Source organism: Pempheris klunzingeri, chromosome 4 (genome assembly GCF_042242105.1).
Source record: "Pempheris klunzingeri isolate RE-2024b chromosome 4, fPemKlu1.hap1, whole genome shotgun sequence".
Classification (NCBI taxonomy): domain Eukaryota; kingdom Metazoa; phylum Chordata; class Actinopteri; order Acropomatiformes; family Pempheridae; genus Pempheris; species Pempheris klunzingeri.
Window position 1 is genome coordinate 16631247 of NC_092015.1, and position 19401 is coordinate 16650647.

The following is a 19401-nucleotide window of genomic DNA, read 5'->3' on the forward strand; positions in this document are numbered from 1 at the left end:
CTTTATAACTCGATCCCTTTTGAAATTCTCTCTGCAGCTAAGACACTCAATATCTTGATGGTGAGTGGTTGCCCTCTTCTGGTTTCTGTGAGAGCTTACAACTAACAAATCAGCTGCCTGTCTGATTGAACACTTCACATCACTTTCACCTCCGTTTAAAACTATTTCTGTCTGTGTGACCACATGGTGGTGGGTGTAACCTGTGATATTAAACCACAACCTCTCTCTTTATTTAGCGTACATACTGAAGTAACATTTTTATTTTTAAATGTTGTGATTAAATGTGTGTAAATACTTTACATGTGAATTAACTTCACAAAAACCTTTTTGTATTAATTAACACTATGGCTCACCAAGAGAATTAGGTATATATAGGGTGTGTCTTCTCTATGCTGTGTGTGTTTTATCATTTAGTGTGTCTCACTGGCAATAGTGACATTTTAATTTTCTGTATTATCTTCAATGACACAATATTTTATAATAGAGGAATTTATACTGTGCAATTGGAGCATTAATTCTTTACAAATACAGCCTTCTGTGAGGTGTATTTCTTGAGAAGTGAGTGGGATAGTATGTAGTTAAAGTGCACTTGGTTGAAAACAGGCTGGTCTGTCCAGTGTTTTTCAGTGGTCACATGACGGCCGTGCGGAAGTTTTTGCAATTTTTGCCGCGTCAAGTTTTTCATATCTATATCCATATCACCGGAAATACTGGATTTCCAGCCTTCAAAATAAAACGCAACATTATTGAATGTCACAGTGTGCGTGTATTTTGAAAAACATAGGCGGAAATACCCTACCTCTTGCACTTTAACTTCCCAGTGGATGTCCGTGAGCTGCTACTACTGCTTTCTGCCCGTGAGAAAAATGTTATCCGCTATTTGGCGTCGCAGTCGTGCCCACTAATTTTTTTCCCCTTCACCTCAAAAACAAAACGTGAGTGTACTTCAGTGAGTTGGACACATGCAAAAGACTTGAAAAGGTAAGCGAATGATAAGAAGTTTAAACTTTTTTCTGTTGTTTTCTTTTTTCCCAAGAGAAACTTTCCGTGTCCGGCTGACAGGATTAGACACAAAGTAAACAACATTAAAACACACTAACACTGTGTTGTCTAGGTTACGGTACCGTTAGCTTGACCTGCGGGCTGAAGCACCGTTAGCTAACATGAAGCTAAAGAGTCACCGGTGTACAACACAGAAAACTTTTCTGAGAGCACACCGTCAACTACTCATGCTTTTAGCAGCCTACTAATTGATGAAGAGGAGGAGGCATTTGTCGAAATGGCTAAAGTGAAGCTGCCCGAAGTGTTTGGTTGTTTTTCTCAGGCTGCTCTGTCCTCTCCGTGGGTGCTGCAGAGGAAGTGGACGGGCTGTTTATCCCCAGTGGAATTCATTAGTTTTAAGCTGGCTGCTCGGGTGAACTGACTATTAAACCGAGGGATTTAACTAAACACTTAGATCTAATTGGAGGGCTAATCATGTGCCTGTTTTCCCCACTGCATGATGGAGTCTGTTAGCAGGTGGACTTGTCACAGGTGGTCATCCAGGCCAATCATTTTTAGACCTACTTTCACCCTCTTTCTGAGGTAGGATTACACAAACCCTCATGGCTCCATAAATTTGTTTTATTCCTGTTTTATTTTCTGCCTAGGACAAGGCCCCTGCATGTGGGATCTGTAGAGATTATACATAAAGGTGATAAGGTGTGATCAGTAGTGAAACTGTCTGAATGGGCTTTCAGACAAGTTTTTAAGTTAAGTGGAAACTGTGATAGTTTTTCCTTTTCAGTGCTAATGTACTCTATATAGCGTGCAGACGAAGAGGAAGACTGTTTGCATGTGGGCTAAAAGCCTAAAAATAGAGTACATTTTGCATGGCTGGCTTAGCAGAACTTTAAGTCAGTGAATGCATGAGTTTATATACAGGTCAGGGATTTTACAGAAGTCTATCTCCTGAACTATGAAAATGACTTGCTTTGCTGTGGTTTAACATACTTTGCTCTGCTGCCTAACCATAGCAGCATAGTTAATAAAAGTGAGAGGTTTTATCAGTGTCATAGCACATTAGAGAACCAAAGCAGGGCATAGGGCTTGAACAGGGCCATCTAAATGCACTGAAAGCAACCAATCAAACAATCTATGCCTTTTTTAAAAAGCTGCCAATCCATGGTGCCAAAGGCAAACACAAAAAATGACCCAAATAATATTATTTTGACTGGCAGAAAGAGCTATCAATCAGCTTAACGGCACTACTGACCTTGTTTTGTCTAGTAGTGGAAAGGAGTAGCAGTGAGGAGCCCAAATGTGACTGGTTTTGGCTTTCAAGTGCACACAGAGAGCCACATAATGCAGGGGTACAGGATGTTGCTTATCAAGGCACTGATACAAGTATCTCTACCCCTCAGCCCATGATTAGTGCGTCATCCTGTATAAGAGGCACGCCATGCTAACTTGGGCCAATTCAAATTCACAGCCTTAATTTTAGATTATTGAGGATGTAAGGTCTGAATTATTTATCGGTCACTGACATCAAGTCGCAGCTAAAAGCTTGATCTGTCGTCTACCTCGTCTATCTTTCTTTATCCTTCTCGTGTCTACCACTTTTCTGTCTTTTTCTCGCTCTCTGTTTCCTTCTCCGTCTGTCTAATACTCACATGATTACTGAATCACTCCGTAATGAGGTGAGAGAGGGAGTCTCACTGGCTCAGATCCAGGATGCATCGAGCAGTATGACTGTGAAATGAGGAGCCCGGTTGTGCAAGACGTTGACGTTAAGCTGAGGTTGGAGCTGAGGTTAATTCTGCTTCAAGACTGTACATTTTCTGAAGGGAAGAGAGCACGTCATTTGGTGATTAGTTTGTACATCTTGTGAAAATGAGAATAGAATTTTTTTTTTTTTATCACAAAGGAATTAAATTGTTTCTGAGAGTGAAACATCACTATTGTGAGACACTAATGCTAATGTAATCCAAGGCAACGGCTCAGCAATGAATTATACTGCATTCAAGCTACCTCTCAGTATATATCTGTGTAATGCATTTTTGCAGGATGCTTTGGATGTTATTATGAAAGCAGTTCGGCACTGTTTTTTGAGCTGTCCCTAATGATATGCATGAGTAATTTCCAACATCTGGGATTTGAGAGTTACTCAAAAAACTTTTGGTCAAGAAATAAACAATGTGAATTTGAAGTCAATGGGCTAAAACATGCAACACGTCCATTACTGTTACTTTCCTTATGCTGCTGCAGAGAGTTGAGGAAGGGGGAGGGGAGAGGACAGAAAGTTGGTGGTATGTAGAGTTTGTAGCCTACTTGTGGTAATATCAGCCGGGCACCGGCACAAAACATCATGACCACCAGAGTTTCATACTCACTGAAGTCAAAACATGGTTTTTTGTCACAAGCTGAGGACTTTGTCCCATTAATGGACTCCTCCGTTAAATGTAGTGGGTGCTTGGGTTGGTTACCATGGGGAACGTCCGCCTGTGAAATGTTGCACCCTGAAGAGTCAGAGGCCAATGTGCACACACAGACACACACACAGGCATGTTGACTAGAGGACATTGTTCGGATGCATTGCTTTACTGGCAGGACTGAGTCACTATTCAGTTCTAATTGAAAGTGGGCTGAAAGCAGCAGTGTCTAATGGTGGGTATATGAGTCATGTCCTGTGTGTGTTTTTTTTTTTCACTAATCCTTATAAGGACAACACCTTGATAGAAATCTGAGGGTCTGAGATAAATTGGTCTTTAGTGGCAACCCAACAACTTGTCACAGAGAAGCGATTAGTGAAGTAAATGAAAAGTTATGGGAATCCCGCATACTGAGCAGCAACAGATAAAGCTGTTTATTTTTCAACAACACAAATCTGATTTCCATCAATCTGTCAGTACTTTTGTTTTGTTTTTGCACGTCCTGGGTCCCTTACTTTTATTTATTTTTTGCCTTTATTGAGGCAGGAAAGTTAGATAGAGGGACAGGGAGGGAGGGTGAGATGATAAGCAACAAAGGACCCTGACGGAATGAACTGGGAATACTGCGGACATTATTTATGATATAATGTGTAATCAAGATTTGTACTGGCTGTTATACTGGCTATTTTACAGTTAAGAATTAAACTTGTTCGTGCTCTCTGGTGGACACATTATTTAATGGAGACACTATTTTTAAATGTCTCAAACATTTCTTGTCACGTGTCAGCAAGCATAAGGTACTGAAATATCTGTGATAAGCAAATATTGGTCAATGTAGCAATTTTTTTTTATTTTGATGATCTGTGTGTCTCCACATAATTTCAGCAGAATTTCAATGAAATTTAGTTCAAGGATCTGAAGGAGTGCTCTGCCTTAATGTGTTTGTCAGTTAGGTATCAATAGGCAGAAATCATTGTGGCAGTCGGAGTTTCATGCATGATGAAAGTAAAAAGCTTATCTCACTGCAGAGCTGACACTGTTTTTGTGTATCTGTCGTTATCTGTATATACCGGAGCTATGCCATGAAAGGTGCAGCTAAATTTAACATCACTGCTCACTTCTACTCAATGCACTTTCATACACAGACAATTGAGCGGAAGCTGTGTGTGGAATGAGCCTTTTTAACTCACTCACAGCAACATACAGGTATGCCTCCATTTGTATGGTAAATGGATTCAAAGAAGGCATCCACTGACAAAACAGTTGGAGCAGTTCCTGTTTTAAATGTCTGTTGTCCTCAAGGATGGATAATCCTGAGCCTTAGTAACACATCATGATATTGGTGTCAATGTATCACCTACATGTACTTTTGGCACGTATGAAAAGAGCTCCAGCCTTAAAACAACTTTATGCAAGAATTGATATTTCCTGCATGTCAATGCCCTTACAGCTTCAGAGCAAGTAGAGTAATTCCCTTTGCCACGATATCCATACCGGAGCTAGCTTCTTCTTAGAGATATCTTAAGTGTGTGACGAAGGGCTGTAAAGCGTGACGCACTTCTCCTGGGAGATTGTTCCAACTCAACCCAAGTTACATAGTGCAAGAACAGGCACTCGGGATGCACAGTGATTGAAGAACCATTCTCTTTGTTACAAGTCAGTGTACCATGAAAATGATTTTGGAGATGTTATTTTAAAGTCTAATGTTGCTTAAAATGCTTACTTTTTGATAGTTGTTGAAATGAATAAGTACATTTTAAAAACAGAAGGGAAAACAGAAAAAGAGGTGGAGAACTTTATTAGTCCTTGCTTTACAATGGTATTTTTGTTGAAGCCGCTTAAATTGGAGGTTTCGAATTCTCCACATTTCTACTCTGTTGGTATTTGTTCTACATCACAATGGCAGATAATAAAAACATTTCCTTTCACTTGACCTTGGTGAGAAATGGGTCAAAGGAGGTATTTCCCAAGACTATGCAGAAGAGATCTAGTGTTAGAAGAGTGACCTATTAGGCTGAACATCTGTTTGCCAGATAGAAGATATATTATGTTCACCGTTGGTGCATCAAAAGCTTTACATAGAACAGCAAAGCACATATCAATGACCACTGAAGTACACATCATCACGTCTTCATCTTTGTTTGGCAAGTTTAAACAGTGTTTAGCTTTAAATTTAATTTTTATTTATATTATCCAGAATGTTCTCTTCAAGTATTGGACTGAATTTCATGTCAAAATAAGCCAGACAACTTGTCAGTGTGTTTTTGATACACTCAGTAGGTAGGTAGCATTTCTTTAGGTAGACGTGTCTGTGTGTAGATCTCAATGTTATATTGTTGTGTTTGCAGTTACAGTTAAATGTGTGCATGCAGGTTATTACGTCTATTAATATGTGTCAGCCTTGGTTTGGAGTAGAGGGATGTGATCTTTGATGGTTCTGCTGAGTTTGTAATCGTAATTGTCAGATTAATACTCCAAAAAAATCGTCCAACCAGGCCTGTTGAACATGGCTGTGTTATGGCAAGCAATGCAAAAACAGGTTTTGTATTTTGCATCCAGCTGCGCGTTTTCTTCAATCCATGATACAAAACCTCCACAACTGATACTTGTACAGCTACCTCAATGATGTCGTATCCACGGGCTCAAGCAGAGGACAGCGTGTGCAAAGAGAGCAGGAGGCGAGTGCAGTCGTGTGTTTTCCGTGCCCATGTGTTAACTTGTTGCCGAAGTGTTGATGTGAAAATGTATGAGAGATCAAGTTCAGTAGACCCCTGTTTTTAGGTTTTGTGGTGCTGTCTTAAAACGCATAGGCTGATAGTGTACCTTTTCGAACTGAGGACAGTCACAGTAAGCACTGCTCAGTGCAAACATTAGAAAAAATGAAACATCCTACCTATGTGTTCAATTGAAAGGGGATGTGAGGCCTGAAACACAATAGTCCCCATCCCCCCACCAACTATACACACACAACATTATTAGGTGAGCACTTGTTTTAGAGAGTGTGACCAGACTCGAAACAGTGGGCCCCCACCACGCGCTTCCCTCCTTCTTGTCTGTGTGTGTGTGTGTGTGTGTGTGTGTGTGTGTGTGTGTGTGTGTACTTGCCTAGGCAACAGAATGCCCCATTGTGAACGCAGCACAGAGACCCTGTTATTGGCTGCTTTCTGAGTGGGAGGGAGAGAGCGCAGAGAAGGATGGAGAGAGGGAGAGATAAATGAATTGAAATGTCCAGAGAGCAAATGCTGGTCGAAAACTACAGAAAATGAGATAAAAGCCTCGGAAAAAGGAGGTCAGCAGTTGACGAACAGGAACGCTGACTGCACAGAATTTACGAAGCACCCACAGTTTTCTGTAACATGCGAGTTCAGGTGCAAAACGTTTGTTGATTTCAGCAGTTAAAGGAAGGCAGTGACATTTATGAAAATATGCCTGTTTGTCATCCTACCAGCAGTCAAATGAAAAGATCAATATCAATTTTATCTTTCTGAATTTAGTACAGATGAAGGCCGTGGCTGTGTTTAACCAAGGGAGGCACAAATAGAGGAAGTTTGTAGCGTCTAGCATTTCTCATATACAAGCTATGGATACCTCTTAGGTAGCAAACCAATCATCCAAATGAGACGGCCTAGCCTCACAGAGACCAAAACTAAAGGTGTGTTTGTTGGCTATTTAGTCATAAAGTTCGAACTTTCAGCTCTCTGAACAGGATGCTCAGAGACTCAGCTGACATCGGTCTGCTCCTGGGTGTGATGGCAGACAAGCATTGTGTTGTCCCAAGTGAGTATTCCTTTATCAGTTTAACTTAAACTTGAACCTAAACTCTGCAGTAGGCATAGATGCACACAATTTTTTTTTTTTAATCATTACTATAGATTGTTTTTCTACCGACCAATATAACCAAAGGTTTTTGCGATTGTTGGTTAGGTCGTGACCCCAGCGTCTTTTATTTTCAGAGACGGTGAAGTCTCTTACCCACAATGCTACATTCTTTGATGTTCATCACCCACTCCGGGCTACGTTGGGAGAAAAATGTCCCATTGACCTGGTTGAACTCGTGTTTTAAATTGGTTTTAGTCATGTGCCACATAGGAGGTTCTGTGTCTCTATTTACAACTGTATCTCCAGGGTCACATCATCCATTAACTTGGCATTTCTTTGATATTGTTGTGCAGAGGAAACACAGTTGGACCTTCCACTTAAGCCCACTGAGTTTAGTTTGCTGCATTCCCTTCAGGATCCCTTCAGGAACAAAATCTGTACACTGTCTATGTTTTTATCATCTCAGAAACATTTCGAAGTAAGATCTGCTTTAAATTTTAGAGACCTAAAGTTTATCCTACATGATTTTTGATCACTCCTGGATTATTGCAACAGACTCTTCAGCCATCTCAAAAAACTGCTGAGCAGCTGCAGACTGCAGAACTCAACGGCCAGGCTTTAACCAGGGGTGTAACAGTGCATTATTTAAAATGATCTGTCTTCCTTTGGTTTTCTCAGCTACTACATCAGTATTTACACTTGTGCCTCATGGTATCGTCCACACAGAGAACACACATGGCTGATTAAGCACTGATGATGAAAATATTGTCAGGTCAAAGATGCTGTGACCTGCTATTTTGTGTCTGTGTGTCTGTGTGTCTGTGTGTCAGTGTTCAAATGTTCTGGGCTCTGTGTGTGTTTAGTTTGAGTATTGCTCCAATTCCGGCTGTAGAAAATTCAAACTGTAATATATGGCATGAAGTGTCTCTGAGTTCCTCAATTCGAAAATAGGAACTGCGTTTGATCAGAGAGCAAGATTGAGGCTGTCCCCGTGCCCTGTGGTTTCTGTCCTGTTAGAGGAAACATTTGACAGGAAATGAAATGCACTCATTTCAACATAGTCGCTCACTGGCGAATAGTATTTCTCAAGCTGGACAGTGTGGCCTACTGTGTCCTCACTTACTTCCAAGAAAAACAGCTCCAGACCATCACCCCTCTTCCACCAAACTTTAGGCAACAGGCATGCTGGTAGTTAGCGTCTTCCTGCCTTCCATACATTACCGTACATAATTGTACATTGCTAAACATTACCATAGAATACCATACACAACTGTACATTAACTTACATTACCGGACAATAACATACGTTACATACATAGAATACCGTACCATACTGTAGATTACCATGGAATACCATCCATTACATAGAAAACTGTACATTATCATAGAATACCATTTGTTACCATAGAAAGTGACCTGTTACCTTATGCTTCCATAGAATACCGTACGTTACTGTACATTACCACAGAAGATCGTATGTTACCATGGAATACCATATGCTACTATACGTTACAATACGCTACTATAGAATACCTTACTATACTTTACGGTACATTACCATACATAATCGTACATTACTATATGTTGCCATACCTTACTGAACATAACCATATGTTACTGTACATTAGCATACATTACAGCACCATATCAAAAAATTCCATAGATTAGATTAAATGCTTTAGAATTCTATAGATTACTATAGTAAAATGTACCATACCATAGAATACCATATTGCACTTATAATTGGCAGATTGTCTTGGGCAAATTGGACAGAAATTTCATTAGCTGATTTGTGGTAAAGGTGGCATCCTTTAACAGTACCATGTTTAAAGTCACTGAGCTCTTCACGACGGGGATTTCATGGCTAAGTGCTGGATTTTATGCACCTGTTAGCAATGAGTATAGCTGAAACATCTGAACACAATAATTAGAAGGGATGTCCTCTGACTTTTAGCGATATAGTGTTTGACAACATACATGCTACATACATTTTATCAGCCTATTCTCTGTCTAGTTTAGGAAGTGTAAGTTCTTTCAATTAGTAGATGTAAAGTAGATGTTAAGTGTAAACTGGCTAGTCAGTAAATATCAAATGATTAAATAAACAAATAAATATTGCTAAATAAATGTTGCCTGTGTAGTTATGCCTGAGATCAGTAAGACTATAGACCCCCTACTTACCCTTTGATACTGGAATGCCATTTTACAGTGGGGCAAAAAAGTATTTAGTCAGCCACCAATTGTGCAAGTTCTCCCACTTAAAAAGATGAGAGAGGCCTGTAATTTTCATCATAGGTACACTTCAACTATGAGAGACAGAATGAGAAAAAAAAAATCCAGAAAATCACATTGTCTGATTTTTAAAGAATTTATTTGCAAATTACGGTGGAAAATAAGTATTTGGTCAATAACAAAAGTTCATCTCAATACTTTGTTATATACCCTTTGTTGGCAATGACAGAGGTCAAACGTTTTCTGTAAGTCTTCACAAGGTTTTCACACACTGTTGCTGGTATTTTGGCCCATTCCTCCATGCAGATCTCCTCTAGAGCAGTGATGTTTTGGGGCTGTCGCTGGGCAACACGGACTTTCAACTCCCTCCAAAGATTTTCTATGGGGTTGAGATCTGGAGACTGGCTAGGCCACTCCAGGACCTTGAAATGCTTCTTACGAAGCCACTCCTTCGTTGCGCGGGCGGTGTGTTTGGGATCATTGTGGATCATTGCTGAAAGACCCAGCCACGTTTCATCTTCAATGCCCTTGCTGATGGAAAAATCTCATCAGTCGTCCTGGTCCCTTTGCAGAAAAACAGCCCCAAAGCATGATGTTTCCACCCCCATGCTTCACAGTAGGTATGGTGTTCTTTGGATGCAACTCGACATTCTTTCTCCTCCAAACACGAGTTGAGTTTTTACCAAAAAGTTCTATTTTGGTTTCATCTGACCATATGACATTCTTCCAATCCTCTTCTGGATCATCCAAATGCTCTCTAGCAAACTTCAGACGGGCCTGGACATGTACTGGCTTAAGCAGGGGGACACGTCTGGCACTGTAGGATTTGAGTCCCTGGCGGCGTAGTGTGTTACTGATGGTAGCCTTTGTTACTTTGGTCCCAGCTCTCTGCAGGTCATTCACTAGGTCCCCCCATGTGGTTCTGGGATTTTTGCTCACCGTTCTTGTGATCATTTTGACCCCACAGGGTGAGATCTTGCGTGGAGCCCCAGATCGAGGGAGATTATCAGTGGTCTTGTATGTCTTCCATTACCAAGCTGCTTACCTATTGCAGATTCAGTCTTCCCAGCCTGGTGCAGGTCTACAATTTTGTTTCTGGTGTCCTTTGACAGCTCTTTGGTCTTGGCCATAGTGGAGTTTGGAGTGTGACTGTTTGAGGTTGTGGACAGGTGTCTTTTATACTGATAATGAGTTCAAACAAGTGCCATTAATACAGGTAACGAGTGGAGGACAGAGGAGCCTCTTAAAGAAGAAGTTACAGGGCTGTGAGAGCCAGAAATCTTGCTTGCTTGTAGGTGACCAAATACTTATTTTACTGAGGAATTTACCAATTAATTCATTAAAAATCCTACAATGTGATTTCCTGGATTCTTTCCCCCCATTCTGTCTCTCATAGTTGAAGTGTACCTATGATGAAAATTACAGGCCTCTCATCTTTTTAAGTGGGAGAACTTGCACAATTGGTGGCTGGCTAAATACTTTTTTCCCCACTGTATGTGCTATTCTGTCTATATGAAGACAAATTACTAAAGGAATATTACACAGTTTTACAGTTTAGTTTTTTTTATCATAGCGTATGCAAGTTACATTACTCTTGCATTGAGCTGAACTTAAACAAATTGCAGTCAAATGTACATATTCAGCTGTGTGTGTGTTGAGTAAATACTGTTTGTGGCTCTGGCAGGAAACCCAGCAGCTTGCCAAGTCAAAAGTGTGAAGCAGAGGGATAAAACATAGTGAATGAATTAAATGAATGATAAATGGTATTGACAGCAACAAAATAGCTTTTGGAGATATGGTCAAAAGTTATTGTCAGAATTAATTTTTGCTGATGTTTTGTAATGGCTCCGGTTTATGCATCACAACAGTCCTCACTGAGCTATTGCTTACAATCAGGTAGGTTTGCATCATGTGCATGCAGGGAGCTGGCTGTGCCTGCTGTTTGCTAATCATGGCCTAACATTGTGACTGTTCTGCATGAACTTAAAAAATAGTTCCACATACTTGAACAGTTTGAACACTGTCATGATGCACTACCTAGAGTGGATGGTACGCTAGGAGAGTGCTAATTGGAACGGATGGGGAAGCTTGGTGGGAAGCTGATCTTGAATCCACTTATGCAGCATTCAAGTGTGTGATAGAGAGAATTGAGTGAATGTGTGAACGTGCTGTGTGTGCCAATACACTTCCTCCCATCGTTGAGTGATGGTGCCACACTACTTACTGTGTTGTTGTCTGCTCAAAAGGAATAACCTTTAAGTCAAGTCATTCTAATGTCATGTGTTTTTATGTTGATACAGCACCGTAGTTTCCCTCTAAGTTATAAGTGCTTAGAAAGAGGAAGACGCAATCCACTGTTTTGTGGGTTCAGACTATATAAAAATAATTCACTGCATGCTCATCAAAGTCATCAAACTGTTAGGGGATGTCAAAGTGATATAGAGGCAAGACAACTTCCTTTTTTGAACCGAGGTGATAGTGCTGCCCTGACTGTTTATTACACATCATTTTAACACTGCTGTTTACAGTCTATAAAAATGTCCACTCTCTTGGATCGGATCTGTCTGTCCCGCTCTCTCTCTGTCGCTCTTATTAACTCTATTATCTGTCTCTCAGGAACCACTTCATTGCATTTTTGCACCTTAAGACGTTTCCCAATGCAGGATTTCTCAAAATAGTGTAGAATCTAGGAAGTGTTTTCATGATCTGGTCTATATTCAGACTAGTGTGACGCACAATGATACATTTTTAGGAACTAAAACAAAGTTTTCAGTTTGAATAAAGAAAAAAAACATTTATTTTGAGCTTGTTCGTTGTTAATGAATATGTTTGAAAACCCCTATTGTAGCAGTTATTTCCATGATTGAATGTTAAGCTTTTTGGTATACTGTACATGTACTGCACATTTTCTTCATGGTCATTTTTTCTCTTCTATAGGTTGTCTAAGATATGATCTGAGGTCCTGGAGACTGCGCTTTCTCTGTGGACGAAGACTTGCCTTCACACATATCAGTGATGTCTCAGTCTGAAACCTGTGCATCCGTGTGGGACTGGTTATGTGTGCTTCGTCTGGAGCAGTATTCTGAGGCTTTTCACAGCGCTGGGTTGACAACGTTACGACAATGTCGGAGCCTCACGCCAGATCAGCTAGAGCAGATGGGCATCACTTTGCCGGGCCACCGCAAACGTATCCTGGCTAGCCTGAACAAAACACATGGTAACGGTGATGCACAATTTGACACACAATCTCACCATGTACAGTCTGAGAGAGATCAGAGACTGGAGGAAACAGGACAGGCCACAGGGTTTCAGAGAGACAGACCTGTGCCTATCCCCGTGGGCGAAAAACACGTCTTTAAGGAAACGGAGACAAGAGATGGAGAGACATCAGGACCTACACCCAGGGAAAGGGAGAAACCAGTCCCCAGGGAGAGGCAAGTATCCAGGATGAAAGAGGAAAGTGGAGAAGAAGGAGAGAAGAAGCCGGTTCCTGGTCAAAGACAAACAGCACCTAGAGGAGGAAAGGAGGAAGACAGGGACGATGGAGCAGAGGGAGAGAGGGAGAGGCCTGTGCCTAAAGAGAGGACTAAGTTTCGCTCCAGTGCACCAGCGGACTCCCACCCTAGCCCCCTTGTCTCTCCAACTCCTGACACCTCTTTACCCCCTGTCCCCCCACGAAGCACACCAAACTGCCCCCCACAGCGCTTCACCTCTCCCGTGATCCCCTCACCACCTACTCGAACCGCCGCGTCCCCTAAACCTGACAGACATGCGGTTAAAGCCCCAGCTGTACAGAGCAGTTCCCAGAGTTCTGCCCCCACCTGCACCCCTACCCACACCCCCACACATGCACCTCGGCCTCAGACATTAGACATCCACCCACCTGCCCAACATTTGGCCAGTGATGGAGAAAGAAAAACATCACCCATCTCCCTCACTGCTTCATCCAACACCAACAAAAACGCTCCACCTCTCCCTCCAAAAGTTGGGCTCACACCCAAAGGCCCTCCACCAGTCCCACAGCGGTTTCCTGCACAGTCTCCCAGAACTCACAGGTAAGCCTGTTTTTAGACTGGATTTTTAGTTTTTACTGAAAAATAAAATTCTGATTGTGTGAGGTTGCTAAATGACAATGTACACAATGATTGCCAGCAGTGTGTGTCTGTGTCATGAGAAGTGGCCAAGAAACTCGCCTCTGTAAAAGTTTGATTCTTAGAGGATTGCATTGCCATCTAGCGGACAACACGGAAAATGCACTTCTTGTCAACTTCAGTTGCAGTCCAGACATGACTTTTCAACACTTCCTGCAAATAAAATTAGACACTTCCTGAAACTGAAAGGCCAAAGCGCATTGACTGACTGAGTGGACCTAAACCTTAGTGGCCTGTTGAATGTGGAAATCTCTATGAACTTATCTGTGAAGCTGCAGTCTGTGTTGCTCATAACTGACCACTGGAGTGTGTGCATGAGTGCGTATGTTTTTTTGTTTTTTAAAAAATGCTCCGTAGTGACCTTTTCTTTACTATTACGTCTCTACACTGTATGTAATAGACTGTTTTGCACTGGTAGTATTGTTTTGCTTATTGTCTTTTCTTGCACAGTCATTTGTGCACTTTGGTGTGTATTCTTATATGGGTGCTCATGTAGGCTCTGGTGATAGCATGCAGGATTAGCAGCTGGCTCTCACCATTAACCAAAAGGAAACTTGTTGTAGTTCTTTTATGACCGTTTTAAAGGGAAACGGGCTACAGAGAGACAGAGGAAGTTACAATGGAGAACAACACAGAGCGGTTAAAAACTCCTCCGTGAGTGACAAGAGACAAAGAGAGTGAGAAATAAAGAGAAAAACAAAAGTGATAAGCTACCAGGAACTACCTTCAGACTTTTTGTAACCCGTCTTGTTTTTTTGTTAATGTGCTTTGTTGCCGCCTCCCATTTTCTGCTTAACTGGTCATTTCCTCCTCCTTTTTCCCCCTCCTCCGATGTGTGTGTGTGTGTGTGTCTCTGTGTGTATTTGAGATTTTTATATCATCATGGAAGAGGACTCCTTTTGAACATGTCGGGACAGGTAACATTGATGCTAATTATATACCTACACGTCTTTTCTCAGTCTGCACTCATCTTTAGCATGCGTTCTCCCCTTGTCATCCCCCTCCTCACTCTGTCCTGTGTTAGTGTTTCAAACAAGGAAGCCTTTCTGTCTTGCTGTGTTTAATGTTCTCTGCTGTGCAATAGCTTTGTCACACTTATTTTCAGGAAACTATTTTGACTGTCTTTCCATGTGTTTATTTTACCTTAACCAGATTAAGGTAGTTTATGAAGGTAGTTTAATGTTTTAATGATCCGGGGTTAGGGTCTTCTTCTGGGGCAGGACGAGTTTTTTTTTTTTGAGAACTGACATTCGTAATGGTTCATCACCCGTATGTCTGTGACAAAACCAGTAATATAGGATTTTCTAAAGGCATCCCTGGCATGTTAAGCTGTCATGGAAATCCGGTGTTCTTTGTAGAGGCTTTTGTAAACTGTGTAGCTTTGCTATTAGCACCCCTAACCTCAAACAGAGGCTATAAATAATGTACGCTGGGTATCTGTCAAAGTATAGAGTAGTTTGCTCCTGGTTCAGACTGCTGCGTTTTGCTTTTATTGAAGACCAAAAATGACAGTGAAGCTGTGCAACAAACACACGCTGCCTTAAAATGCCTCTCAACGTCAACACCAGAGCAAAAGGATGAATTCGCTACTGACAGTTGATGTAGGGATGAAGTGTAGAAATTTGTCCAGAATAAGTTCACATACACACCACGTGCGAAGAGAAAGGAGCAGTCATTGTTTCTTCAGCCTCCTGTCCTCTGTTAGCTAGATGAGAGCAGGTTAAATATAGCACTTAGCTAGCTGCCTGCCTCTAAGCACTCTTCCTATGAGAAAAAGAAGGAACTGTGTCAACAGAACGGTTTCCCGTAATTGTCCATATTCCATATTCATTTTCTGGGTTATTATTAAACAGAACTAATGAATAGAACATATCATAACAATAATAACTTTACTATACTAAGTATATACTAAGAGTCACAAGTTTACAGTTAGCAACCTTGTGAATTTGTTTCATGTGCATAAATAAAGAAATATAATTTGTCCACAGGGGTCTGTGATAATACTATTATCAGGCCACTTAAAATACAACACAACAGAGTAGTTCATGTCTGGGTTACATTCAGCTGACAAAACCATTCCAACAGCCAACACAACTTACTGTAGCAACTACAACTTGACTAGATTGTCTCTAGTGTATATTGAACTATTAGGTTCCATTGCATGATCTTTTGAGCTTCTCTTTTTTTCTGTTTTGACTTAAAAGAAACCAGTAACAAGTAGTTTTTTTGACTCCCATTTCCTGTAAACGTGCCATGAATATCTTTTATGTTCTTGCAAGCAAGCAATGCTCGCTGTAACATAATGAGAGGGAAATTCACAAAAGATGACGGAATAAAGAGGAACTTTCACAATACTGGATAGAAACCATGCCTGTGTACTCACTCTTGACTTTCCTGTCAGCATGGAAATGGTGTATACAGACTGTTTAACATTGTATAGATTTCATTTCATATGTGTCCTCCTGATTTACCAGAAGCCAGTGATGTGGTAATGCTTGACGAATCAATGTGTAATTGCCTTGCTGTGCGTATGTGTTTCATTGGGAAACACAATCATTTTGCCATTATTTCAACTAATTTTACAGTTGCAGTATATATGCAGTGGAAACAACTCAGCAGAAGTGGAAAACTTATCTGGGTGTTCGGGTAAGGGTCAGATGGGTATGTGAGATCAACCCAGAAACTCAACAACTCTAGTGCACACATACTGTGTTTGTGTGTTTGCAGGGGATCCAGAGGTATGCTGTGTTTACATGGAGATCTTGCAGGGTGAGGCAGGTTTAGACTTGCTGCTAAAACCAGATTTAGGGTGGGAAAACTAGACTGTATGAAGCAGAGCAGAGGGATGCTGGTTTGCCACAGCTCAGTTGTAATACCGCTGAAGAAGACTCAGCAGTCAATGATGTGGACTGAATCAGGTTACCGGAGTTGTTACCAGAGTGATTGCATCTGTGTAACTTTGTTGTTTGCAGCTGGATCTTTTTTTTTTTTTTTGTATTAGGTGCCTAGAGGTAAAATCTCAAATGCTGTTATCTTTGTAGTTTGGAATGAGAGAAGATCAGACAGGAGAGGGCTGTCAAAGGGCGAAGTTCTTTCTTCGCAACAGAGGAATTTTCACCCGATCTCCCATTACTGTGATGTCTGAGGACTCAACTTCTGCTCTCCAAACCTCTGCTGACCTGTCCTGTACCCTTGTATCCCCCAGCCCCTCTCCCACCAAGACGGTTGCTGATGAGATGCACAAAGACCAAACTCCACTGGTCCCGCCTCGCATCAGGACACCCCAAACTCCAGAAAACACACAACAGTCATCTGAACCAGACACTCAGCCAGCTCTGCCTACTAAGAGGGTTCCCCAGCCTCCCCGTGAGTTGAGTTAGTAATACAGCCAGCACATTGAACTTTTTAGAAATGATTATTGGTTATTGTATGTCTTAATTTGATAGTCATGGTTGAGATGACAGGGAGCCACGGTGAGCATCTTAACACTCTCTCTTGTTTTTGTGTTTAAAGGTCTGCAGGTTGAATTACATTGAGCCAAAATTTCTGCAGTAACAATGCATAACACCACGCAACTATGAATTGTACAAAAAAGGGAATTTCCTCGTAAATGATGGTGAAATATGTAAAAGGCTTACTGTGCACTTCAGTTTCAGCACAGGCTGAATCTAATCAGAACTGTACATATATGCAGGAAAGACTGTTGCAGTATGTGTATTGGACTCGTGCATTTGCTCTTATTAGACAGCAGAAGGACACAAGTGAGGATTAAACCCAGTGTCGTTTTTATTGTACAGGTTTGATTACATTCAACGTTTACATGAAAACATGTTAAATTTAGTTAACGCAGGTTTGTTTGAGTAAATCAGACTTCATTTCACAAAACTGATTTCTGTTAAGCAGTTTTAAATAAGACATAAGTTACCATGGACCAACCCTATCCCTCCAGGCTATTCTGCTTCTGATCAGGTTAACCAGTGATACAGTTTGCCAACCAGATTGAAACTTGGCGTTCTCCTCAAAGTTCCTCCTCCTACTTTATTGCTGTGAACAAACTGTACAGGGAGTTACAGTCAGACTGCAGCATGTGTCACATTTACCACATTTTGGGCTGAAGTTATTTTTCAACTGAATGTAGAACCCTTATACTTAAACAATCTGGAGATAATTTTGACCCATGGCTATAGCCTCATGGTGAAAGTGCCTTTTTTCACAAGCTAAGTAGTTAACACAACTAAAAGTGAACCTTGAAACGGCTTCACTTTGCATCCCTGCTTTTTCTGTTGTGAGTTCATGTGATCTGAGCTTGATGTCTCCCATCTCTGTTTAAAGGTCATAAATGTGCATTTAGTAAACCAGATTTAAAGTAGTAGGCTTACTTGAGCCCATCGTTTCAAGCAGAGTCTCAAGAATGCAGAATGCACCCGTGCTTAATGAAACAGCTTCTATACAGGCAGCGTCGGTTCACAGTATGTTTCTCTCCTAAAATAACTGTTTCAACTTGATATTACCAGAGGGAATATGACTCTATTTTATCAATGTTGTTCAGCCTGACAAACTAGTTCCAACCTCACTGAGAGACTTGGTGCCCGGTATGTGCCCAATACCACTCTCCTTACGCTATTAAGTTTCTGTGCTCAGAAACCTAGATTAACACCCTAATCAGGAACCAGGTAACTTGAGTAACTGTTACAATCAGTGCTGTTATTTACTCTTAGCCCTATCCAATTTCCCTGTTCTCACTCTCTTCCAGCAAGTATTTCACTGCATTTACCAGAATGGCTTCCTGTAACCCTTGTAGAAGGAATGTTAGCATATAAATGTTTTGGGTTTTTTTTGTGGGTGGCATGTGGCCCAAGTAAATTGCCGAAAAGCAAACGTATACTTTGCGTCTAGCCTGTACAGATAAAAAGTAGTCCCTCCCTTACGCAAAAGGCAGTATGTCATATACAGCATTGCATTATTGCGTTATGGTTAATGATTGTGAATCTATAGAGACCAGAGACCATCTATGGGGAGCCAGATTTTTACAATAAACAGTTTATATATTAGAATATTTTTGTCTTGTCATGCTAGGTTATCATATAATGTATGTTCTTTTAGTAAACCGTGTCAGTATTTTAAAGTGTCACATCAAACCAGGCTTAGACTATAAGACTAACTAAAGCTGTTCAACTCCTCCTGCTCCCATCTTCTACTCCCTTCGTCAGGGTTGGATTCACTTGATGATAATTCTGATGAGTACGAGGATCCAGACTTGTTTTACCCCAGCATTCATCAAATAAACACACCAGACAGGGTAAATGACAATGTTCCCTTCTTTTACACTCCTCTTCCTCTTCTCGCTTCTCCTCCTCTGCATTGTGGTGAATGACTGCTGTCTCCTCCTGTAGGATATGTCCCTGCAGGTGCCCCGACAAGCAAAGGGCCGATACAGTTCTTTGTACAGTGATGATGAGCTGTTGGATGATGACGAGTGAGTCATGCATCAACACACAAACAAACCATTAACACAAATCCAGAAACTCACACTTACTTTGTACAAGAGAAAACAAGCCAATGGGTAACACAGTCAGATCATCATTTTTGTAGTCAGCTAATTAACGTTATTTTTTTGTTTACCCACCAGAGTTGCTCACAGGCTTTTTTTTAGAGCTCATTTGATATTTTTGAGTAATTATTTTGTGTTTTATACTGTATTTGTATAACTCAAGTTAGTTTTATATTCTAGATAGTTTAGTCTTACAAGGGTAGTTTAGTGTAGAGGCCCGACTCATGCCTTTTGGGAG

The 19401-nt window shown here is 41.0% G+C and overlaps 3 protein-coding genes across 6 annotated transcripts in view; 1 reads left to right on the forward strand and 2 right to left on the reverse strand.

Moving 5' to 3' along the window:
• The window catches only part of anapc15 (anaphase promoting complex subunit 15), a 256108-nt gene that overhangs the window by 104457 nt on the left and 132250 nt on the right, over window positions 1-19401 (reverse strand). The gene's annotated exons all lie outside the window — the stretch shown is intronic.
• Window positions 11823-19401, reverse strand: part of mmp28 (matrix metallopeptidase 28) — a 246599-nt gene continuing 239020 nt past the window's right edge. Inside the window, exon 9 of the mRNA XM_070829912.1 lies at window positions 11823-11833. The gene's annotated coding sequence lies outside the window, so the exon portion shown is untranslated. The remainder of the gene's footprint in view (window positions 11834-19401) is intronic.
• LOC139199648 (arf-GAP with Rho-GAP domain, ANK repeat and PH domain-containing protein 1) overlaps window positions 12445-19401 on the forward strand; it is a 35160-nt gene continuing 28203 nt past the window's right edge. For 2 of the 4 annotated variants that reach the window (XM_070828732.1, XM_070828734.1), the window contains exons 1-4: window positions 12445-13516; window positions 16818-16987; window positions 18823-18911; window positions 19006-19088. In XM_070828732.1, coding sequence (XP_070684833.1) covers window positions 12477-13516; window positions 16818-16987; window positions 18823-18911; window positions 19006-19088 — 1382 coding nt within the window. In that variant the 5' untranslated portion in view covers window positions 12445-12476. Of the gene's footprint in view, window positions 13517-14467; window positions 14530-16817; window positions 16988-18822; window positions 18912-19005; window positions 19089-19401 lie in introns of those variants that run through there. The other 2 variants (XM_070828733.1, XM_070828735.1) reach the window with 2 other exon arrangements.